General features: G+C 54.0%; 1 protein-coding gene across 1 annotated transcript in view; it reads left to right on the top strand.

The window, feature by feature from the left end:
- The window catches only part of LOC128691883 (lachesin-like), a 68485-nt gene that overhangs the window by 33299 nt on the left and 11015 nt on the right, over window positions 1–24171 (top strand). Inside the window, exons 5-7 of the mRNA XM_053780847.2 lie at window positions 1640–1768; window positions 3103–3237; window positions 3890–4039. Coding sequence (XP_053636822.1) covers window positions 1640–1768; window positions 3103–3237; window positions 3890–4039 — 414 coding nt within the window. The remainder of the gene's footprint in view (window positions 1–1639; window positions 1769–3102; window positions 3238–3889; window positions 4040–24171) is intronic.

Genomic DNA, 24171 nt, shown 5'->3' with positions numbered 1-24171 from the left:
TGGCCAGTGTCCCTTCAAGGGAGGTTCCTTGATGCTGGTGAGGGGCTTTTGATCTAGGGAACTGAATCTGTGCTCCAGTTCCCTGCATTGAACCATCCCCCCCCCCCATACTTGTGTATAATCCTACGGGTTTAGTGCTCCCCCATGGTAATAACAGTGGTCAGTGTTTGTGCTGAAAAAAATATATTAAATAACGGTGTTGTGAAAAACTGAACGATTATTGTTAATAGGAAAATCCGCAGCAGTAAGTGATAATGAATTTTGTGAAGGAATAAGTGACTGGGATAATGATCTAGAGGTTCAAGCCTAAAGCGGAGGTATTATTATTATTATTATTAAAGATTCACCGGTATTCTCCCGGCCCGGGCCTTTTCCAAGTGGTGGCCCGGCCTTGGCTCCCTCTTTAGGGAGTGTCTGAGACCTAAGTCTCCCATGGGAGGAGGCACAAGTACCTCCTCATCTTTGGGACCAACTGTCCCCAGGCCTAGCCACAAGCTAGGCCTCTCTGGTCTGCCATCCCCGCCCCAAGGGGGCAAATGGGAATGACAGTCTTATGAGCTAAAGGCTCGGACTCAGGCACCTACCCTACCCTAGAAGGGTTAGGCATGGTGTCGATGAGGCGGAGGTAATTAAGTTTATTCAGGTATACACAAATAGTTACATAGATTATCACACATAGCAGCATGTATGTAATTAGATTTTGCCACTGAAGTGGCTAGTTTATTGGGCAGATTCAGCAGCTAGTGGCTAAATAATGAATTATAATTAGTATCTGTAACAGTGGTAATGATCATTGAGAAAACTGTAAGGCTGATGAGGTGACTGCCAGTAGTTGGAAGAACTGGGAAAGTGATGCTGTGTTAACTGTCATGTGAGACTAACAGTAACTTGTATATTGCCAACGAGAACCAGCGCTGCTGTTGACCCAGAAATATAAGTAATTACTTGGAATAATGGTATCAATGCGACATGAACCTTGGTAAGCACACACTAGGCTTTGTTCGACATATACTTTGGTTTTCGCGCAGGTATCTTTCTCAAGTCTAAACCATAATGAGATAATACACAAATAACTCGCACATAGAAAACAGGAGTTTGCGATGACGTTTCGATCGACTCGAACCTTTTTTTTGTTATAATGAGACCAACTGAAGCATCGACACTCTAGGGAAACCAGGCAGATTTTCTTGTAAAAGTTTTTCATATGCTTTTTTATGCACCAGTACTAACCAAGCAGCCTAACCGAACCATTCTAAGATTTACGTCCCCTCAGGGGAGGTTCCTTGATACTGGTCAGGGAATTGAATGTTTTCCAGTTCCCTGAATTAAGCCTAAATGTCTTCGATCCTCCCACAGGTGCTGTATAATCCCTACGAGTTTAGTGCTTCCCAAGATACTCTTAAAATTCACGTAACATTAAATGAAAATGACTTAAGGTGTATAAGTTCAGTTGACTGGAACAACTCTGGCTGTTCCCGTGGTAGTTTTAGACCCTTAAAAGGGGAAGACCTTGATTCTAAAGAGTTCTTGATAGAAGGAATATTAACTACCTTCTCTGTTTTCACCAGATCTGGATATCTTTCATTCCCCAGCCATGATATTGTGAGGTTTATTCTGACAGAGACTGGTTCATTGGCAGTGTGGACGATCGAGGGCCCTGACTTAGTGTTCGACTCAGTGAGACGTGAACACACTGGTGCTTACACCTGTAATGTCGATAACAACGCTACAGCACCTGTCTCCCGCACCACCCACCTCACTGTCACCTGTGAGTACCTCTTCAACACCTACATGGTAGCCTAGGAGAAACATCAGCCTCCCAACTGGTACACAAATAACCCGCACGTAGAAGAGAGGAGCTTACGACGACGTTGTCGTAAGCTCCTCTCTTCTATGTGCGGGTTATTTGTGTATCGTTCCAGTCACGGTATTGTGCCTTTTTTTGTTATTTCCCAACTGGTAGCCTAGGAGAAACATCAGCCTCCCAACTGGTAGCCTAGGAGAAACATCAGCCTCCCAACTGGTAGCCTAGGAGAAACATCAGCCTCCCAACTGGTAGCCTAGGAGAAACATCTGCCTCCCAACTGGTAGCCCAGGAGAAACATCAGCCTCCCAACTGGTAGCCTAGGAGAAACATCAGCCTCCCAACTGGTAGCCTAGGAGAAACATCAGCCTCTCAACTGGTAGCCTAGGAGAAACATCAGCCTCCCAACTGGTAGCCTAGGAGAAACATCAGCCTCCCAACTGGTAGCCTAGGAGAAACATCAGCCTCCCAACTGGTAGCCTAGGAGAAACATCAGCCTCCCAACTGGTAGCCTAGGAGAAACGTCAGCCTCCCAACTGGTAGCCTAGGAGAAACGTCAGCCTCCCAACTGGTAGCCTAGGAGAAACGTCAGCCTCCCAACTGGCAGCCTGGGAGAAACATCAGCCTCCCAACTGGCAGCCTGGGAGAAACATCAGCCTCCCAACTGGTAGCCTGGGAGAAACATCAGCCTCCCAACTGGTAGCCTAGGAGAAACATCAGCCTCCCAACTGGTAGCCTAGGAGAAACATCATATGACAAGATCTCTCTAGGGAGGTGCATGGATGCGGATGAGGGGCTCTTGATCATAGGGATCTTGATACTAGTGAGGGGGTCTTGATACTAGTGAGGGATTTGGGTGATAGGAATCTTCACATGAGCTAGTAGTGGGACCTTGATGATAGGGGTTCTTGATACTGGTAAGATGCTTTTGATGCTAGCGAGAGGGCTCTTGATGCAAGTGAGGGCTCTTGATGCAAGGAATTAAACTTGTTCCTTTATTGTGGCGAAACGTGGTGTATTTCACAGTTAACTGTTGTATTCCATAGTTAACTGGTACATTTGATAGTTAACTGGTACATTTCACAGTTAACTGGTGTAATATTTCAACATTAATCTAATATTTCCTGGAGAAACTCATACCTGGTAGTAAAATTACTATATTTTAGTGTACGTACATGTGTTTCGTGGGTAAACTCGTATATTTCAATATTCAACTAATATATTCATGGTAAACTTGTGTATTTCAATATAAAACTGGTATACGTATTTCACGGGAAACCTGTGTATATTTCCGTCAGACGCTCCTGTGTTGTGGCTGGGACGGGAGCTGGTGGGCACTAAGATTGGCATTGATCTGACCCTCAACTGTTCCAGCGAGGCCAACCCTCCACCCCAGCACTACTGGACAGTCAACGGAACCAACATTACCAACAGTAAGTCCACTAACAGTAGGTCACTAACGAATCGGGTCATTCCCGTAACTGCGGTGTCAAAACCACAATATACTGTGATATCGCCTCCTTTGAGAGGACGCTTTAAATTAAAGAAAAAATGGGAGCTACCGCAACCTGGTCATAGACTGAGCTCCGGGGGCGTTGACCTCCCTCGGATCTGACCTAATTACCTGGCGTTCCACATGCTGTGATGACCCTTCTTGTTTCCCCGGTATTCTCTTGGAGAATACCGGGGCCCGGCCTTGGCTCCCTGTCTAGGGAGTGTCTCAGACCTAAGTCTTCCATGGGAGGAGGCACAAGTACCCCCTAATCGTTAGGACCAACTGTCCCCAGGCCTAGCCACATTCCCCGCCCTCATGGGACTCGTAGGGAGAAACTAGGCCTCTGGTCTGCCATCCCAGCCCCAAGGGGGGCTAATGAGGATGGCAGTCTTGTGGGCTGAAAGCTATGACTCGGGCACCTACCCTGCCCTATAGGGCCTGGGCATAGTGTTGGATATATTATATTTTTTTCACATTAGAGTAACTCTCCCATTTTTTCAGTATATTATTTTTTATAGTCATTGTTTTATTTTTTACTCTTAAATTATAATTTTATTTTTGATATTTATTGTTCTTATTAAAAATTCCAGGTGACAAGTACCACCTAGAGGAGGTGAAGGTGGGTACGAGAACCGAGGTGCTACTGACCATACTGAAGGTTGGACCAGGTGACTTCACCCGCTACGCCTGTCATGCCATAAATCCCACTGGGCATGCCCAGGGCACCATCAGGCTCTATGGTGGGTTTCTTGGGTGCCATGGGGGGGGGGGTTCTGGCACTATCGTGGGTCATAGGCTTCACGATGGGTTTTGAAGCACTAGGGAGAGTTCTAAAGTGCTGTGGTGGGTTCTGAGGCGCTGTGGTGGGTTCTAAAGCGCTAGTATGGGTTCTGAAGTGCTGTGGAGGGTTCTCAAGCACTGGTGGGTTTTCAAGCGCTGTGGTGGGTTCTCTAGGGCTGTGGTGGGTTCTGAGGCGCTGTGGTGGGTTCTGAGGCGCTGTGGTGGGATCTGAGGCACTGTGGAGGGTTCTGAGGCGCTATGGTGGGTCCTGAAGCGCTATAGTGGGTGCTCAAGCGCTGTGGAGGGTTCTCAAGCGCTGTGGAGGGTTCTCAAGCGCTGTGGAGGGTTCTCAAGCGCTGTGGAGGGTTCTCAAGCGCTGTGGAGGGTTCTCAAGCCCTGCAGAGGGTTCTCAAGCGCTGTGGTGGGTTCTCAAGCGCTGTGGTGGGTTCTCAAGCGCTGTAGAGGGTCCCTAAGCCCTGTGGAGGGTTCTATAGCGCTGTGGAGGGTTCTATAGCGCTGTGGAGGGTTCCCAAGCGCTGTGGTGGTTTCTAAAGCGCTGTGGTGGGTTCTCAAGCGCTGTGGAGGGTTCTCAAACGCTATGGTGGGTTCTCAAGCGCTGTGGTGGGTTTTCAAGCGCTGTGGTGGGTTTTCATGCGCTGTGGAGGGTTCTCAAGTACTGTGGAGGGTTCCCAAACGCTGTGATGGGTTCTCAAGCGCTGTCGTGGGTTCTCAAGCGCTGTCGTGGGTTCTCAAGCGCTGTGGAGGGTTCTCAAGCGCTGTGGTGGGTTCTCAAGCGCTGTGGTGGGTTCTCAAGCGCTGTGGTGGGTTCTCAAGCGCTGTGGAGGGTCCCCAAGCGCTGTGGAGGGTCCCCAAGCGCTGTGGAGGGTTCTCAAGCGTTGTAGAGGGTTCTCAAGCGCTGTGGAGGGTTCTCAAGAGCTGTGGAGCGTTCCCAAGCGCTGTGGAGGGTTCTCAAGCGCTGTGGTGGGTTCTCAAGCGCTGTGGTGGGTTCTCAAGCGCTGTGGAGGGTTCTCAAGCGCTGTGGAGGGTTCTCAAGCGCTGTGAAGGGTTCGCAAGCGCTGTGGTGGATTCTCAAACGCTGTGGAGGGTTCTCAAACGTTGTGGAGGGTTCCCAAGAACTGTGGTGGGTTCTCAAGCGCTGTGGTGGGTTCTCAAGCGCTGTGGAGGGTTCTCAAACACTGTGGAGGGTTCTCAAGCGCTGTGGAGGGTTCTCAAGCGCTGTGGTGGGTTCTCAAGCGCTGTGGAGGGTTCTCAAGAGCTGTGGTGGGTTCTCAAGCGCTGTGGAGGGTTCTCAAGCATTGCAGAGGGTTCTCAAGCGCTGCGGAGGATTCTCAAGCGCTGTGGAGGGTTCTCAAGCGCTCTGGTGGGTTCTCAAGCATGGTGGGTTTTCAAGCCCTCTGGTGAGTTCTCAAGCGCTGTGGTGGGTTCTGAAGTATTGTGGAGGGTTCTCAAGCCCTGTGCAGGGTTCTCAGGGCGCTGTAGAGGGTTCTCATGCGCTGTGGAGGGTTCTGAAGTATTGTGGAGGGTTTTCAAGCCCTGTGCAGGGTTCTCAGGGCGCTGTGGAGGGTTCTCAAGCGCTGTGGAGGGTTCTGAAGTATTGTGGAGGGTTCTCAAGCCCTGTGCAGGGTTCTCAGGGCGCTGTGGAGGGTTCTCATGCGCTGTGGAGGGTTCTTAAACATTGCGGAGGGTTCTCAAGCGCTGTGGAGGGTTCTCAAGCGCTGTGGAGGGTTCTCAAGCGCTGTGGAGGGTTCTCAAGCGCTTTGGTGGGTTCTCAAGCGCTATGAAGGGTTCTCAAGCGCTGTGGAGGGTTCTCAAGCGCTGTGGAGGGTTCTCAAGCGCTATGGAGGGTTCTCAAGCGCTGTGGTTTGTTCGCAACCTCTGTGGAGGTTCTCAAGCGCTGTGGTGGGCTCTCAAGCGGTGTGGTGGGTTCTCAAACGCTGTGGTGGGTTCTCAAGCGCTGCGGAGGGTTCTCAAGCGCTGCGGAGGGTTCTCAAGCGCTGTGTAGGGCTCTCAAGCACTGTGGAGGGCTCTCAAGCGCTGTGTAGGGCTCTCAAGCACTGTGTAGGGTTCTCAAGCACTGTGGAGGGCTCTCAAGCGCTGTGGAGGGTTCTCAAGCACTGTGGAGGGTTCTCAAGCGCTGTGAAGGGTTCTCAAGCACTGTGTAGGGCTCTCAAGCACTGTGTAGGGCTCTCAAGCGCTGTGTAGGGCTCTCAAGCACTGTGGAGGGCTCTCAAGCACTGTGGAGGGCTCTCAAGCGCTGTGTAGGGCTCTCAAGCACTGTGTAGGGTTCTCAAGCACTGTGGAGGGCTCTCAAGCGCTGTGGAGGGTTCTCAAGCGCTCTGGAGGGTTCTGATGCGCTGTGGTGGGTTCTCAAAGCTGTGTAGGGTTCTCAAGCACTTTGTAGTTCTCTCAATCACTGTAGAGTTCTCAAGCACTGTCTTTGGTTTCTCGATGGCTGTGGTGGGTTTTTGAGGGCTGTGGTTGGTTCTTAAGCATTGTGGTGGGTTCTGAAGTTCTGTGGTGGGTTCTCAGGTGCTGTGGTGGGTTTTTGAGGGCTGTGGTTGGTTCTTAAGCATTGTGGTGGGTTCTGAAGTTCTGTGGTGGGTTCTCAGGTGCTGTGGTGCGTTCTTAAGCGCTGTGGTGTGTTCGCAACCTCTTTGGAGGTTCTCAAGCACTGTGGAGGGTTCTCAAGCACTGTGGAGGGTTCTCAAGCGCTGTGAAGAGTTCGCAAGCGCTGTGGAGGGTCCCCAAGTGCTGTGGAGCGTTCCCAAGCGCTGTGGTGGGTTCTCAAGCGCTGTGGAAGGTTTTCAAGCGCTGTGGAGGGTTCTCAAGCGCTGTGGAAGGTTCTCAAGCGCTGTGGAGGGTTCCCAAGCGCTGTGGAGGGTTCTCAAGCGCTGTGAAGGGTTCGCAAGCGCTGCGGTGGGTTCTCAAGCGCTGTGGAGGGTTCTCAAGCACTGTGGAGGGTTCTCAAGCGCTGTGGAGGGTTCTTAAGCGCTGTGGTGGGTTCTCAAGCGCTGTGGAGGGTTCTCAAGCACTGTGGAGGGTTCTCAAGCGCTGTGGAGGGTTCTTAAGCGCTGTGGTGGGTTCTCAAGCGCTGTGGTGGGTTCTCAAGCACTGCGGAGGGTTCTTAAGCGCTGCAGAGGGTTCTCAAGCGCTGTGGAGGGTTCTCAAGCGCTCTGGTGGGTTCTCAAGCGTGGTGGGTTCTCAAGCGCTCTGGTGAGTTCTCAAGCGCTGTGGTGGGTTCTCAAGCGCTGTGGAGGGTTCTGAAGCATTGTGGGGGGTTCTCAAGCGCTGTGCAGGGTTCTCAGGGCGCTGTGGAGGGTTCTCATGCGCTGTGGAGGGTTCTCAAGCGCTTTGGTGGGTTCTCAAGCGTTTTGGTGGGTTCTCAAGCGCTGCGGAGGGTTCCCAAGCGCTGTGGAGGGTTCCCAAGCGCTCTGGAATGTCCCCAAGCGCAATGGTGGGTTCCCAAGCGCAATGGTGGGTTCTCAAGCGCTGTGGTGGGTTTTCATGCGATGTGGAGGGTTCTCAAGCGGTGTGGAGGGTTCTCAAGCGCTGTGATGGGTTCTCAAGCGCTGTGGAGGGTTCCCAAGCGTTGTGGTGGGTTCTCAAGCGCTGTGGTGGGTTTCCAAGCGCTGTGGAGGGTTCTTAAGCGCTGTGGAGGGTTCTCAAGCGCTGTGGTAGGTTTCCGACCGCTGTGGAGGGTTCTTAAGCGCTGTGGAGGGTTCTCAACCGCTGTGCAGGCTTCTTAAGCGCTGTGGAGGGTTCTCAAGCGCTGTCGAGGGTTCTCGAGCGCTGTCTAGGTTTCTCAAGCGCTGTGCAAGGTTCCCAAGCGCTGTGGAGTGTTCCCATGCGCTGTGGAGGGTTCCCAAACGCTGTGGTGGGTTCTCAAGCGCTGTGGTGGGTTCTCAAGCGCTGTGGAGGGTTCCCAAGCCCTGTGGTGGGTTCTCAAGCGCTGTGGCGTGTTCGCAACCTCTCTGGAGGGTTCTGAAGCGCTGTGGTGTTCTCAAGCCCTGTGGCGGGTTCTCAAGCGCTGTGGAGGGTTCGTAAGTGCTGTGGAGGGTTCTCAAGCGCAGTTGTGTTCGCAACCTCTGTGGTGGATTCTCAAGCGCTGTGGTGGGTTCTCAAGCGCTGTGGTGGGATCTCAAGCGGTGGGGTGGGTTCTCAAGCGGTGTGGTGGGTTCTCAAACGCTGTGGTGGGTTCTCAAACGCTGCGGAGGGTTCTCAAGCGCTGTGGTGGGTTCTCAAGCACTGTGTAGGGCTCTCAAGCACTGTGGAGGGTTCTCAAGCGCTCTGGAGGGTCCTCAAGCACTGTTGAGGGACTTCAAGCACTGTGGAGGGACCTCAAGCGCTGTGGAGGTTTCACAAGCGGTGGGGTGGGTTCTCAAGCGGAGTGGTGGGTTCTCAAACGCTGTGGTGGGTTCTCAAGCTCTGTGGTGGGTTCTCAAGCTCTGTGGTGGGTTCTCAAGCGCTGTGGAGGGTTCTCAAACGCTGTGGTGGGTTCTCAAGGACTGTGTAGGGACCTCAAGCGCTGTGGAGGGTTCTCAAACGCTGTGGAGGGTCCTCAAGGACTGTGTAGGGACCTCAAGCGCTGTGGAGGATTCTCAAGCGCTGTGGAGGGTCCTCAAGGACTGTGTAGGGACCTCAAGCGCTGTGGAGGATTCTCAAGCGCTGTGGAGGGTCCTCAAGGACTGTGTAGGGACCTCAAGCGCTGTGGAGGATTCTCAAGCGCTGTGGAGGGTCCTCAAGCGCTGTGGAGGGTTCTCAAGCGCTGTGGAGGGTCCTCAAGCGCTGTGGTGGGTTCTCAATCGCAGTGGTGGGTTCTCAGCGCTGTGGAGGGTTCTCAAGCACTTTGTAGGGTTCTCAAGCACTGTCTTGGTTTGTTCGATGGCTGTGGTGGGTTCTTAAGCATTGTGGTGTGTTCGCAACCTCTGTGGAGGTTCTCAAGCGCTGTGGTGGGTTCTCAAGCGCTGTGGTGGGTTCTCAAGCGGTGTGGTGGCTTCTCAAACGCTGTGGTGGGTTCTCAAGCGCTGTGGAGGGTTCTAAAGGGCTGTGGTGGGTTCTCAAGGGCTGTGGTGGGTTCTCAAGCGCTGTGGAGGGTTCTCAAGCACTGTGGAGGGTTCTCAAGCGATGTGGAGGGTTCTCAAGCGCTGTGGAGGGTTATGAAGCGCTGTGGAGGTCACTCAAGCACTGTGGAGGGACCTCAAGCACTGTGGAGGGTTCTCAAGCGCTGTGGAGGGTTCTCAAGCACTGTGGAGGGTTCTCAAGCGATGTGGAGGGTTCTCAAGCGCTGTGGAGGGTTATGAAGCGCTGTGGAGGTCACTCAAGCACTGTGGAGGGACCTCAAGCGATGTGGAGGGTTCTCAAGCGCTGTGGTGGGTTCTCAGCGCTGATGAGGGTTCTCAAGCGCTGTGGAGGGCTCTCAAGCGGTGTGTTGGGTTCTCAAGCGCTGTGGTGGGTTCTCAGCGCTGTGGAGGGTTCTCAAGCGCTGTGGAGGGTTCTCAAGGGCTGTGGTGGGTTCTGAAGCATTGTGTAGGGTTCTCAAGCGCTGTGGAGGGTTCTCAAGCATTGTGGAGGGTTCCCAAGCGCTGTGGAGGGCACTCAAGCACTGTGGATGGACCTCAAGCTCTGTGGAGGGACCTCAAGCACTGTGGAGGGTTCTCAAGCGCTGTGGAGGGTTTTCAAGCGCTGTGGAGGGCTCTCAAGCGTTGTGGTGGGTTCTCAAGCTCTGTGCAGGGCTCTTAAGCACTGTGGAGGGTTCTAAAGCGCTGTGGTGGGCTCTCAAGCGCTGTGGTGGGTACTCAAGCGCTGTGGTGTGTTCTCAATCGCAGTGGTGGGTTCTCAGCGCTGTGGTGGGTTCTGAAGCGCTGTGGTGGGTTCTCAAGCATTGTGCAGGGATCTCAAACGCTGTGGAGGGTTCTCAAGCACTTTGTAGGGTTCTCAAGCACTTTGTAGGGCTCTCAAGCACTATGTAGGGTTCTCAAGCACTGTCTTGGTTTCTCGATGGATGTCCTGTGAGTATTTGAGGGCTGTCGTTGGTTCTTAAGCATTGTGGTGGTTTCTGAAGCTCTGTGGTGAGTTCTCAAGCATTGTGTAGGGTTCTAAAGTGCTATGGACGGTTCCCAAGCACTGTGGAGGGTTCTCAAGCACTGTGTAGGGTTCTGAAGCTCTCTGGAGGGTTCTTTATATTGGAGGTTACCAAGCTCTGTGGATGGTTCTCAAGCGCAGTGGTGGGTTCTCAAGTGTGTGGAGGGTTCTTAAGCATTGTTGGTTCTCAAGTGTGTGGAGGGTTCTTAAGCGCTGTGGTGGGGTCTCGAGCTCTGTGAAGGGTTCTGAAGCACTATTGGGTTCTCAAGCGCTTCTGAGGGTTCTCAAGCGCTGTTGGGTTCTCAAGCGCTTTTCAGGGTTCTCAAGCACTTGGGTGGGTTCTCAAGCGCTGTAGACGGTTCTCAAGCGCTCTGGACGGTTCTCAAGTGCTTTGGACGGTTCTCAAGCGCTGTGGAGGGTTCTCATGCGCTGTGAAGGGTTCTCAAGCGCTGTGTAGGGTTCTTATGCACTGTGGAGGGTTTTGAAGCGCTGTGGAGGGTTCTCAAGCGCTGTCTAGGGCTCTCAAGCACTGGAGGGTTCTCAAGCGCTGTCGAGCGTCCTAAAGCACTGGAGGGTTCTCAAGCGCTGTAAAGGGTTCTCAAGCGCTGTGGAGGGCTCTTAAGCACTGTTGAGGGTTCTCAAACACTGTACAGGGTTCTCAAGCACTGCACAGGGTTCTCAAGCGCTGTGGATTGTTCTCAAGACCTGTGTAGTGCTGTCAAGCACTGTGGACGGTTCTCAAGCGCTGAGGTGGGTTCTCAAGCACTGTGGAGGGTTTTCAAACGCTGTGCAGGGTTCTCAAGCGCTGTGGTGGGTTCTCAAGCGCGGTGGTGGGTTCTCAAGCGCTGTCGAAGGTTCTCAAGCACTGTGTAGTGCTCTCAAGCACTCTGGACCTTTCTCAAGCGCTGAGGTGGATTCTCAAGCACTGTGGAGAGTTCTCAAGCGATGTGGTGGGTTCTCAATGGCTGTGGAGGGTTCTCAAGCACTGTGGAGGGTTCTCAAGCGCTGTGGAGGGTTCCCATGCGCTCTGAAGGGTTCTCAAGAACTGTAAAGGGTTCTCAAGCGCTGTGGAGGGTTCTCAAGCACTGTGGAGAGTTCTCAAGCACTGCGTAGGGTTCTCAAGCACTGTGAAGGGTTCTCAAGCTCTTTTGTGGGTTCTCAAACGCTGTGGTGGGTTCTCAAGCACTGTAGTAGGTTCTCAAGCACTGTGATGGGTTCTCAAGCACTGTTGAGGGTTCTGAAGCTCTTTGTAGGGTTCTCAAGCACTGTGGTGGGTTCTCCAGCACCGCGGAGGGTTCTCAAGCTCTTTGGAGGGTTCTCAAGCACTGTGAAGGGTTCTCAAGCACTGTCGTGGGTTCTCAAGCACTGTTGAGGGTTCTGAAGATGTTTGTAGGGTTCTCAAGCACCACGGAGGGTTCTCAAGCTCTGGAGGGTTCTCAAGCACTGTAGGGTTCTCAAGCATTGTGGTGGGCTCTTAAGCACAGCACTGTGGTGGGTTCTCAAGCATTGTGAAGGGTTCTCAAGCACTGTGTAAGGTTGTCAAGAGCTGTGTAGTGTTCTCAAGCGCTGTATAGGGTTCTCAAGCGCTTTGTAGGGTTCTCAAACACTGCTGGGTTCTCACGCACTGTGTAAGGTTCTCAAGCGCTGTGTAGTTTTCTCAAGTACTGTGTAGGGTTCTCAAGCATTGCGGTGGGTTCTTAAGCACTGTGGTGGGTTCTCAAGCACTGTGTAAGGTTCTCAAGCGCTGTAGAGGGTTCTTAAGCACTTAGTAGGGTTCCCAAGCACTGTGGAGGGCTCTCAATCTCTGTGTAGGGTTCCCAAGCTCTGTGTAGGGTTCCCAAGCTCTGTGGAGGGTTCTCAAGCGCTGTGGTGGGTTCTCAAGCGCTCTGGAGTGTTCTCAAGAGCTGTGGTGGGTTCTCAAGCGCTGTGGAGGGTTCTCAAGCGCTCTGGAGTGTTCTCAAGCGCTCTGGAGTGTTCTCAAGCGCTGCGGAGGGTTCTCAAGCGCTCTGGTGGGTTCACAAGCGCTCTGGTGGGTTCTCAAGCGCTTTGGAGGGTTCTGAAGCATTGTGGAGGGTTCTCAAGCGCTATGCAGGGTTCTGAGGGCGCTGTGGAGTGTTCTCAAAAGCTGTGGTGGGTTCTCGAGCGCTTTGGTGGGTTCTCAAGCGCTATGGAGGGTTCTCAAGCGCTGTGGAGAGTTCTCAAGCGCTGTGGAGGGTTCTCAAGCGCTGTAGAGGGTTCTCAAGCGCTGTGGAGGGTTCCCAAGTGCTGCGGAGGGTTCCCAAACGCCGTGGAGGGTTCCCAAGCGCTGTGGAGTGTTCTAAAGCGCTATTATGGGTTCTCAAGCGCTGTGGTGGGTTTTCAAGCGCTGTGGTGGGTTTTCAAGCGCTGTGGTGGGTTTTCATGCGATGTGGAGGGTTCTCAAACGCTGTGGAGGGTTCTCAACCGCTGTGGAGGGTTCTCAAGCGCTGTGGAGAGTTCCCAAGCGTTGTGGTGGATTCTCAAGCTCTGTGGTGAGTTCTCAAGCGCTGTGGTGGGTTTCCAAGCGCTGTGGAGGGTTCTCAAGCGCTGTGGTGGGTTTCGAAGCGCTGTGGAGAGTTCTCAAGCGCTGTGGTGGGTTCTCAAGCCCTGTGGAGGGTTCACAAGCGTTATGGTGGGTTCTCAAGCGCTGTGGAGGGTTCTCAAGCGCTGTCGAGGGTTCTCGAGCGCTGTCTAGGGTTTTAAAGCGCTGTGGAAGGTTCCAAGCCCTGTGGTGGGTTCTCAAACGCTGTGACGTGTTCGCAACCTCTGTGGAGGTTCTCAAGCGCTGGGGTGGGTTCTCCAGCGGTCTGGTGGGTTCTCAAACGCTCTGGTGGGTTCTCAAGCGCTGCGGAGGGTTCTCAAGCGCTGTGGTGGGTTCTCAAGCGCTGTGGAGGGTTCTTAAGCACTGTGGAGAGTTCTCAAGCACTGTGGAGGGCTCTCAAGCGCTGTGAAGGGTTCTCAAGCACTGTAGGGCTCTCAAGCACTGTGGAGGGTTTTCAAGCGCTGTGTAGGGTTCTCAAGCGCTGTGTAGGGCTCTCCAGCACTGTGTAGGTTTCTCAAGCTCTCTGGAGGGTTCTCCAGCGCTGTGGAGGGTTCTCAAGCACTGTTGAGGGACCTCAAGCACTGTGGAGGGTTCTCAAGCGCTGTGGAGGGTTCTCAAGCTCTGTGGTAGGTTCTCAAGCGCTGTGGAGGGTTCTTAAGCACTGTGGTGAGTTCTTAAGCACTGTCGAGGGTTCTCAAGCGCTGTGAATGGTTCTCAAGCACTGTGTAGGGTTCTCAAGCACTGTGTAGGGCTTTCAAGCGCTGTGGAGTGTTCCCATGCGCTGTGGAGGGTTCCCAAGCGCTGTGGTGGGTAATTAAGAGCTGTGGAGGGTTCCCAAGCGCTAGGTGGGTTCTCAAGCGCTGTGGTGGGTTCTCAAGCGCTGTGGTGGGTTCTCACGCGCTGTGGCGTGTTCGCAACCTCTGTGGAGGGTTCTGAAGCGCTCTGGTGTTCTCAAGCCCTGTGGCGGGTTCTCAAGCGCTGTGGAGGGTTCTCAAGCGCTGTGGTGTGTTCGCAACCTCTGTGGAGGTTCTCAAGCGCTGGGGTGGGTTCTCCAGCGGTCTGGTGGGTTCTCAAGCGCTGCGGAGGGATCTCAAGCGCTGTGGTGGGTTCTCAAGCGCTGTGGAGGGTTCTCAAGCACTGTGGTGAGTTCTTAAGCACTGTGGAGAGTTCTCAAGCACTGTGGAGGGCTCTCAAGCGCTGTGAAGGGTTCTCAAGCACTGTAGGGCTCTCAAGCACTGTGGAGGGTTTTCAAGCGCTGTGTAGGGTTCTCAAGCGCTGTGTAGGGCTCTCCAGCACTGTGTAGGTTTCTCAAGCGCTCTGGAGGGTTCTCCAGCGCTGTGGAGGGTTCTCAAGCACTGTTGAGGGACCTCAAGCACTGTGGAGGGTTCTCAAGCGCTGTAGAGGGTTCTCAAGCTCTGTGGTAGGTTCTCAAGCGCTGTGGAGGGTTCTTAAGCACTGTGGTGAGTTCTTAAGCACTGTCGAGGGTTCTCAAGCGCTGTGAATGGTTCTCAAGCACTGTGTAGGGTTCTCAAGCACTGTGTAGGGCTTTCAAGCGCTGTGGAGTGTTCCCATGCGCTGTGGAGGGTTCCCAAGCGCTAGGTGGGTTCTCAAGCGCTGTGGTGGGTTCTCAAGCGCTGTGGTGGGTTCTCACGCGCTGTGGCGTGTTCGCAACCTCTGTGGAGGGTTCTGAAGCGCTCTGGTGTTCTCAAGCCCTGTGGCGGGTTCTCAAGCGCTGTTGAGGGTTCTCAAGCGCTGTGGTGTGTTCGCAACCTCTGTGGAGGTTCTTAAGCGCTGTGGTGGGTTCTCAAGCGCTGTGTTGGGTTCTCAAGCGCTGTGGAGGGTTCTTAAGCACTGTGGTGAGTTCTCAAGCACTGTGGAGGGTTCTCAAGCACTGTGGAGGGTTTTCAAGCGCTGTGTAGGGTTCTCAAGCGCTGTGTAGGGCTCTCCATCACTGTGTAGGGTTCTCAAGCGCTCTGGAGGGTTCTCCAGCGCTGTGGAGGGTCCTCAAGCACTGTTGAGGGACCTCAAGCACTGTGGAGGGATCTCAAGCGCTGTGGAGGATTCTCAAGCGGTGGGATGGGTTCTCAAGCGGAGTGGTGGGATCTCAAACGCTGTGGTGGGTTCTCAAGCGCTGCGGAGGGTTCTCAAGCTCTGTGGTAGGTTCTCAAGCGCTGTGGAGGGTTTTTAAGCTCTGTGGTAGGCTCTCAAGCGCTGTGGAGGGTTCTTAAGCACTGTGGTGAGTTCTTAAGCACTGTCGAGGGTTCTCAAGCGCTGTGAAGGGTTCTCAAGCACTGTGTAAAGCTCTCAAGCACTGTGGAGGGTTTCCAAGCGCTGTGTCAAGCTCTCAAGCACTCTGGAGGGTTCTTAAGCGCTGTGGAGGGTTCTCAAGCGCTGTTGTGGGTTCTCAGCGCTGTGGAGGGTTTTCAAGCGCTGTGGTGGGTTCTCAGGCGCTGTGGTGGGTTCTTAAGCGCTGTGGTGGGTTCTCAAGCGTGGTGGAGGGTTCTCAAGTGCTGTGGAGGGTTCTCAAGCGCTGTGGTGGGTTCTCAAGCGCTGTGGAGGGTTGTCAAGCGCTGTGGTGGGTTCTTAAGCACTGTGGTGAGTTCTTAAGCACTGTGGAGGGTTCTCAAGCACTATGTAGGGCTCTCAAGCGATGTGGAGGGTTCTCAAGCGTGGTGGAGGGTTCTCAAGTGCTGTGGAGGGTTCTCAAGCGCTGTGGTGGGTTCTCAAGCGCTGTGGAGGGTTGTCAAGCGCTGTGGTGGGTTCTTAAGCACTGTGGTGAGTTCTTAAGCACTGTGGAGGGTTCTCAAGCACTATGTAGGGCTCTCAAGCGCTGTTGAGGGTTCTCAAGCACTGTGGAGGGACCTCAAGCACTATGTAGGGCTCTCAAGCGATGTGGAGGGTTCTCAAGCGTTGTGGTGGTTTCTCAAGCGCTGTGGAGGATTCTCAAGCACTGTGGGGGGTTCTCAAGCATTGTGGAGGGTTCTGAAGCGCTGTGGAGGGACCTCAAGCACTGTGGAGGGTTCTCAAGCGCTGTGGAGGGTTCTCAAGCGTTGTGGTTTCTCAAGCGCTGTGGTGGGTTCTCAGCGCTGTGGAGGGCTCTCAAGCGCTGTGTAGGGCTCTCAAGCGCTGTGGTGGGTTCTCAAGCGCTGTAGTGGGTTCTCAAGTGTGTGGAGGGTTCTCAAGCGTTGTCGTGGGTTCTCAAGCGCTGTGGTGGGTTCTCAGCGCTGTGGACTGTTCTCAAGCGCTGTGGAAGGCTCTCAAGCGCTGTGGTGGATTCTCAATCGCAGTGGTGGGTTCTCAAGCGCTGTGGAGGGTTCTCAAGCATTGTGTAGGGTTCTCAAGCGCTCTGGTGGGTTCTTAAGCGCTGTGTAGGGTTCTCAAGCACTTAGTAGGGCTCTCAAGCACTATGTAGGGTTCTCAAGGACTGTCTTTGTTTCTCGATGGCTGTGGTGGGTATTTGAGGGCTGTCGTTGGTTCTTAAGCATTGTGATGGGTTCTGAAGCTCTGTTGTGGGTTCTCAAGCACTGTGTAGGGTTCTAAAGTGCTATGGACGGTTCTCAAGCACTGTGGAGGGTTCTCAAGCACTGTGTAGGGTTCTCAAGTACTGTGTAGGGTTCTGAAGCTCTCTGGAGGGTTTTTTATATATGTGGAGGTTACCAAGCTCTGTGGATGGTTCTCAAGCGCAGTGGTGGGTTCTCAAGTGTGTGGAGGGTTCTTAAGCATAGTTGTTGGTTCTCATGCGCTTTGGTGGGTTCTCAAGCACTGTGAAGGGTTCTCAAGCTTAGTGGTGGGTTCTCAAGCACTGGGTTCTCAAGCACTGTGGTGGGTTCTCAAGCACTGTTGGGTTCTCATGCGCTGGGAAGAGTTCTCAAGCGCTGTGTAGGGTTCTTATGCAGTGTGCAGGGTTTTGTAGCGCTCTGGAGGGTTCTCAAGCGATGTGGAGGGTTCTCAAGCGCTGTGGAGGGTTCTCAAGCTTTGTGGTGGGTTCTCAAGCGCTGTGGTGGGTTCTCAGCGCTGTGGAGGGTTCTCAAGCGCTGTGGAGGGCTCTCAAGCGCTGTTGAGGGTTCTCAAGCTTTGTGGTGGGTTCTCAAGCGCTGTGGTGGGTTCTCAAGCGCTGTGGTGGGTTCTCAAGCGCTGTTGAGGGTTCTCAAGCGCTGTGGAGGGTTCTCAAGCATTGTGGAGGGTTCTCAAGCGCTGTGGAGGGCACTCAAGCACTGTGGAGGGACCTCAAGCACTGTGGAGGGTTCTCAAGCGTTCTGGAGGGTTCTCAAGCTTTCTGGTGGGTTCTCAAGCGCTCTGAAGGGCTCTCAAGATCTGTGGTGGGTTCTCAAGCGCTGTGGTGGGTTCTCAAGCGCTGTGGTGGGTTCTCAATCGCAGTGGTGGGTTCTCAGCGCTGTGGAGGGTTCTCAAGCGCTGTTGAGTGTTCTCAAGCACTGTACGGGGTTCTCAAGCACTGTACAGGGTTCTCAAGCGCTGTGGATTGTTCTCAAGAACTGTGTAGTGCTGTCAAGCACTGTGGACGGTTCTCAAGCGCTGTGGTAGGTTCTCAAGCGCTGTGGTGGGTTCTCAAGCGCTATGGTGGGTTCTCAAGCGTTGTGGTGGGTTCTCAAGCGCTGTCGAGGGTTCTCAAGCACTGTGTAGTGCTCTCAAGCACTGAGGACGGTTCTCAAGCGCTGTCGTGGGTTCTCAAGCACTGTGGAAAGTTCTCAAGCGCTCTGGAGGGTTCCCATGCGCTCTGAAGGGTTCTCAAGCACTGTAAAGGGTTCTCAAGCGCTGTGGAGGGTTCTCAAGCACTGCGTAGGGTTCTCAAGCACTGTGAAGGGTTCTCAAGCTCTTTTGTGGGTTCTCAAACGCTATGGTGGGGTCTCAAGCACTGTTGAGGGTTCTGAAGCTGTTTGCAGGGTTCTCAAGCACTGTGGTGGGTTCTCCAGCACCGCGGAGGGTTCTCAAGCTCTTTGGAGGGTTCTCGAGCACTGTGTAGGGTTCCCAAGCTCTGTGGAGGGTTCTCAAGCGCTGTGGAGGGTTCTCAAGCATTGCAGAGGGTTCTCAAGCGCTGCGGAGGGTTCTCAAGCGCTGTGGAGGGTTCTCAAGCGCTCTGGTGGGTTCTCAAGCGTGGTGGGTTCTCAAGCGCTCTGGTGGGTTCTCAAGCGCTCTGGTGGGTTCTCAAACGCTGTGGAGGGTTCTGAAGCATTGTGGAGGGTTCTCAAGCGCTGTGCAGCGTTCTCAGGGCGCTGTGGAGGGTTCTTAAATGCTGTGGTGGGTTCTCAAGCGCTTTAGTGGGTTCTCAAGCGCTATGGGGGGTTCTCAAGCGCTGTGGAGAGTTCTCAAGCACTGTGGAGGGTTCTCAAGCGCTGGGGAGGGTTCCCAAGCGCTGCGGAGGGTTCCCAAACGCTCTGGAAGGTTCCCAAGCGCTATGGTGGGTTCTCAAGCATTGTGGTGGGTTCTCAAGCGCTGTGGAGGGTTCTCAAGCGCTGTGGAGGGTTCTCAAGCGCTGTGGAGGGTTCTCAAGCGCTGTGTAGAGCTCTCAAGCACTGTGGAAGGGTCTCAAGCACTGTGGAGAGTTCTCAAGCACTGTGGAGGGTTCTCAAGTGCTGTGGAGGGTTCTCAAGCGCTGTGGAGGGTTCTCAAGCGCTAAGGATGGACCTCACCCACTGTGGAGGGTTCTCATACGCTGTGGAGGGTTCTCAAGCACTGTGGATGGTTCTCAAGCAGTGTGGAGGGTTCTCAAGCGCTGTGGAAGGTTCTCAAGCACTGTGGAGGGTTCTCAAGCGCTGTAGAGGGTTCTGAAGCAATGAGGAGGGTTCTCAAGCGCTGTGTAGGGCTCTCAACCACTGTGTAGGGTTCTCAAGCGAAGTGTAGGGCTCTCAAGCACTGTGGAGAGTCCTCAAGCACTATGGAGGTTTCTCAAAGGCTGTGGATTGTTCTCAAGCGTGGTGGGTTCTCAAGCATTGCAGAGGGTTCTCAAGCGCTGTGTAGGGCTCTCAACCACTGTGTAGGGTTCTCAAGCGATGTGTAGGGCTCTCAAGCACTGTGGAGAGTCCTCAAGCACTGTGGAGGTTTCTCAAAGGCTGTGGATTGTTCTCAAGCGCTGTGAAGGGTTCGCAAGCGCTGTAGAGAGTTCTCAAGCACTGTGGAGGGTTCTCAAGCGCTATATATGGCTCTCAAGCACTGTGGAGGGTTCCCAAGCTCTGTGGAGGGTTCTCAAGCACTATGGTGAGTTCTCAAACGCTATGGACGGTTCTCAAGCACTGTGGACGGTTCTCACGTGCTGTGGAGGGTTCTCAAGCACTGTGGAGGGTTCTCAAGCACTGTGGAGGGTTCTCAAGCACTGTGAAGGGTTCTCAATTCTGTGTAGGGTCATCAAGCACTGGGAAGGGACCTCAAGCACTGTGGAGGGTTCTCAAGCGCTGTGGAGGGTTCTCAAGCGTTGTGAAGGGTTCTTAAGCGCTGTGGAGAGTTCTCAAGCACTATGGAGGGTTCTCAAGCGCTGTGTGGGGCTCTCAAGCAGTGTGGAGGGTTCTCAAGCGCTGTGTAGGGCTCTCAAGCACTGTGGAGGGTTGTCAAGAGCAGTGTAGGGCTCTCAAGCACTGTGGAGGGTCCTCAAGCACTGTGGAGGGTCCTCAAGCACTGTGGAGGTTTCTGAAGCGCTGTGGATTGTTCTCAAGCGCTGTGGAGAGTACTCAAGCACTGTGGAGGGTTCTCAAGCGCTGTGTATGGCTCTCAAGCAGTGGAGGGTTCTCAAGCGCTTTTGAGGGTTCTCAAGCACTGTGGTGGGTTCTCAAGCGCTGTGGACGGTTCTCAACTGCTGTGGATGGTTCTCAAGCGCTGTGGAGGGATCTCATGCGCTGTGAAGGGTTCTCAAGCGCTGTGTAGGGTTCTCAAGCACTGTGAAAGGTTCTGAAGGGCTGTGGAAGGTTTTCAAGCGCTGTGGAGGGTCCTCAAGCACTGTGGAGGGTTCTCAAGCGCTGTGCAGGGTTCTCAAGCGCTGTGCAGGGTTCTCAAGCGCTGTGTAGGGCTCTCAAGCATTGTGGAAAGTTCTCATGCAATGTGTAGGGTTCTCAAGCGCTGTGTAGCGTTTTCAAGCGCTGTGGAGGGTTCTCAAGCACTGTGGAGGGTTCTCAAGCGCTTTGGAGAGTTCTCAAGCACTGTGGAGGGTTCTCAAGCGCTGTGTAGGGTTCTCAAGCGCTGTGAAGGGTTCTTAAGTGCTGTGGAGGGTTCTCAAGCGCTGTGTAGGGCTCTCAAGCACTGTGGAGGGTTCTCAATCGCTGTGGAGGGTTCTCAGGCAATGTGGAGGGCTCTCAAGCGCTGTGTAGGGCTCTCGAGCACTGTGGAGGGTTCTCAAGTAATGTGGAGGGTTCTCAAGCGCTGTGAGAGGTTCTCAAGCGCTGTGGAGGGTTCTCAAGCATTGTGGAGGGTTCTCAAGCGCTGTGGAGGGCTCTCAAGGACTGAGGGTGATTCTCAAGCGCTGTGTATGTCTCTCAAGCGGTGTCGTGGGTCCTCAAGCGCTGTGGAGGGTTCTCAAGCGCTGTGGAGGGTTCTCAAGCGCTGTGGAGGGTTCTCAAGCGCTGTGGAGGGTTATCAAGCACTGTGGAGGGTTCTCAAGCACTGTGTAGGGTTCTCAAGCACTGGAGGGTTTTCAAGCACTGTGGAGGGTTCTCAAGCGCTGTGGATGGTTCTCAAGCGCTGTGAACGGTTCTCAAGCGCTGTGAAGGGTTCTCATGCGCTGTGAAGGGTTCTCAAGCGCTGTGTAGGGCTCTCAAGCACTGTGGAGTGTTCTCAAGCACTGTGGAGATTTCTCAAGCGCTGTGGAGGGTTCTCAGGCACTGTGGAGGGTTCTCAAGCACTCTGTAGGGTTCTCAAGCACTGTGAAGGGATCTCAAGCGCTGTGAAGGGTTCTCAAGCGCTGTGGAGGGTTCTAAGGCGCTGTGGAGGGTTCTCAAGCATTGTGGAGGGTTCTCAAGCGCTGTGGAGGGTTCTCAAGCGCTGTGGAGGGTTCTCAAACGCTGTGGAGGGTTCTCAAGCACTGTGGAGGGTTCTCAAGCGCTCTGTAGGGCTCTCAAGCACTGTGGATGGACCTTAAGCACTGTGGAGGGTTCTCAAGCGCTGTGGAGGGTTCTCAAGCGCTGTGGAGGGTTCTCAAACGCTGTGGAGGGTTCTCAAGCACTGTGGAGGGTTCTCAAGCGCTCTGTAGGGCTCTCAAGCACTGTGGATGGACCTTAAGCACTGTGGAGGGTTCTCAAGTATTGTGGAAAGTTTTCAAGCGCTGTGGGGGGTCCTCAAGCGTTGTGGAGGGTTCTCAAGCGTTGTGGAGGGTTCTCAAGCGTTGTGAAGGGTTCTTAAGCGCTGTGGAGGGTTCTCAAGCACTGTGGAGGGTTCTCAAGCGCTGTGTAGGGCTCTCAAGCACTGTGGTGGGTTCTCAAGCGCTGTGTTGGGTTCTCAAGCGCTTTTGAGGGTTCTCAAGCACTGTGGAGGTTTCTGAAGCGCTGTGGATTGTTCTCAAGCGCTGTGAAGGGTTCTCAAGCGTTGTGGAGAGTACTCAAGCACTGTGGAGGGTTCTCAAGCGTTGTGAAGGATTCTTAAGCGCTGTGGAGGGTTCTCAAGCACTGTGGAGGGTTCTCAAGCGCTGTGTGGGGCTCTCAAGCAGTGTGGAGGGTTCTCAAGCGCTGTGTTGGGCTCTCAAGCACTGTGGAGGGTTGTCAAGAGCTGTGTAGGGCTCTCAAGCACTGTGGAGGGTCCTCAAGCACTGTGGAGGTTTCTGAAGCGCTGTGGATTGTTCTCAAGCGCTGTGGAGAGTACTCAAGCACTGTGGAGGGTTCTCAAGCGCTGTGTATGGCTCTCAAGCAGTGGAGGGTTCTCAAGCGCTTTTGAGGGTTCTCAAGCACTGTGGTGGGTTTTCAAGCGCTGTGGACGGTTCTCAAGCGCTGTGGACGGTTCTCAACTGCTGTGGACGGTTCTCAAGCGCTGTGGAGGGATCTCATGCGCTGTGAAGGGTTCTCAAGCGCTGTGTAGGGTTCTGAAGCACTGTGAAAGGTTCTGAAGGGCTGTGGAAGGTTTTCAAGCGCTGTGGAGGGTCCTCAAGCACTGTGGAGGGTTCTCAAGCGCTGTGCAGGGTTCTCAAGCGCTGTGCAGGGTTCTCAAGCGCTGTGTAGGGCTCTCAAGCATTGTGGAAAATTCTCATGCACTGTGTAGGGTTCTCAAGCGCTGTGTAGCGTTCTCAAGCGCTGTGGAGGGTTCTCAAGCACTGTGGAGGGTTCTCAAGCGCTTTGGAGAGTTCTCAAGCGCTGTGTAGGGCTCTCAATCACTGTGGAGGGTCCTCAAGCACTGGAGGGTTCTCAAGCGCTGTTTAGGGTTCTCAAGCGCTGTGAAGGGTTCTTAAGTGCTGTGGAGGGTTCTCAAGCGCTGTGAAGGGTTCTTAAGTGCTGTGGAGGGTTCTCAAGCGCTGTGTAGGGCTCTCAAGCACTGTGGAGGGTTCTCAATCGCTGTGGAGGGTTCTCATGCAATGTGGAGGGCTCTCAAGCGCTGTGTAGGGCTCTCGAGCACTGTGGAGGGTTCTCAAGCGCTGTGTAGGGCTTTCAAGCACTGTGGAGGGTTCTCAAGTAATGTGGAGGGTTCTCAAGCGCTGTGGAGGGTTCTCAAGCGCTGTGAGAGGTTCTCAAGCGCTGTGGAGGGTTCTCAAGCATTGTGGAGGGTTCTCAAGCGCTGTGGAGGGCTTTCAAGCGCTGTGAAGGGTTCTCAAGCATTGTGGAGGGTTCTCAAGCGCTGTGGAGGGCTTTCAAGCGCTGTGAAGGGTTCTCAAGCATTGTGGAGGGTTCTCAAGCGCTGTGTATGTCTCTCAAGCGGTGTCGTGGGTCCTCAAGCACTGTGGAGAGTTCTCAAGCGCTGTGGAGGGTTCTCAAGCGCTGTGGAGGGTTCTCAAGCGCTGTGTATGTCTCTCAAGCGGTGTCGTGGGTTCTCAAGCGCTGTGGAGGGTTCTCAAGCGCTGTGGAGGGTTCTCAAGCGCTATGGAGGGTTCTCAAGCGCTGTGGAGGGTTCTCAAGCGCTGTGGAGGGTTCTCAGGCACTGTGGAGGGTTCTCAAGCACTCTGTAGGGTTCTCAAGCACTGTGAAGGGTTCTCAAGCGCTGTGGAGGGTTCTCAAGCGCTCTGGAGGGTTCTCAAGCGCTGTGGAGGGTTCTCAAGCGCTCTGTAGGGCTCTCAAGCACTGTGGATGGACCTTAAGCACTGTGGAGGGTTCTCAAGTATTGTGGAAAGTTTTCAAGCTTTGTGGGGTGTCCTCAAGCGTTGTAGAGGGTTCTCAAGTGTTGTGGAGGGTTCTCAAGCGCTGTGAAGGGTTCTCAAGCGCTGTGGAGGGTTCTCAAGCACTGTGGAGGGTTCTCAAGCGCTCTGTAGGGCTCTCAAGCACTGTGGATGGACCTTAAGCACTGTGGAGGGTTCTCAAGTATTGTGGAAAGTTTTCAAGCGCTGTTGGGGGTCCTCAAGCGTTGTGGAGGGTTCTCAAGCGTTGTGAAGGGTTCTTAACCGCTGTGGAGGGTTCTCAAGCACTGTGGAGGGTTGTCAAGAGCTGTGTAGGGCTCTCAAGCACTGTGGTGGGTTCTCAAGCGCTGTGTTGGGTTCTCAAGCGCTTTTGAGGGTTCTCAAGCACTGTGGAGGTTTCTGAAGCGCTGTGGATTGTTCTCAAGCGCTGTGAAGGGTTCTCAAGCGCTGTGGACGGTTCTCAAGCGCTGTGGACGGTTCTCAAGCGCTGTGGACGGTTCTCAACTGCTGTGGACGGTTCTCAAGCGCTGTGGAGAGATCTCATGCGCTGTGAAGGGTTCTCAAGCGCTGTGTAGGGTTCTCAAGCACTGTGAAGGGTTCTGAAGGGCTGTGGAGGGTTTTCAAGCGCTGTGGAGGGTCCTCAAGCACCGTGGAGGGTTCTCAAGCGCTGTGCAGGGTTCTCAAGCGCTGTGCAGGGTGCTCAAGCGCTGTGTAGGGCTCTCAAGCATTGTGGAAAATTCTCATGCACTGTGTAGGGTTCTCAAGCGCTGTGTAGCGTTCTCAAGCGCTGTGGTGGTTTCTCAAGCACTGTGGAGGGTTCTCAAGCGCTTTGGAGAGTTCTCAAGCACTGTGGAGGGTTCTCAAGCGCTGTGTAGGGCTCTCAATCACTGTGGAGGGTCCTCAAGCACTGGAGGGTTCTCAAGCGCTGTGTAGGGTTCTCAAGCACTGTGGAGGGTTCTCAAGCACTGTGTAGGGCTCTCAAGCACTGTGGAGTGTTCTCAAGCACTGTGGAGATTTCTCAAGCGCTGTGGAGGGTTCTCAAGCACTGTGGAGGGTTTTCAAGCACTCTGTAGGGTTCTCAAGCACTGTGAAGGGTTCTCAAGCGCTGTGAAGGGTTCTCAAGCACTGTGGAGGGTTCTCAAGCGCTGTGGATGGTTCTGAAACACTGTGGAGGGTTC

The sequence above is a fragment of the Cherax quadricarinatus genome, chromosome 75 (genome assembly GCF_038502225.1).
Source record: "Cherax quadricarinatus isolate ZL_2023a chromosome 75, ASM3850222v1, whole genome shotgun sequence".
Lineage (NCBI taxonomy): Eukaryota > Metazoa > Arthropoda > Malacostraca > Decapoda > Parastacidae > Cherax > Cherax quadricarinatus.
This window is presented reverse-complemented; position numbering and strand designations above follow the sequence as displayed.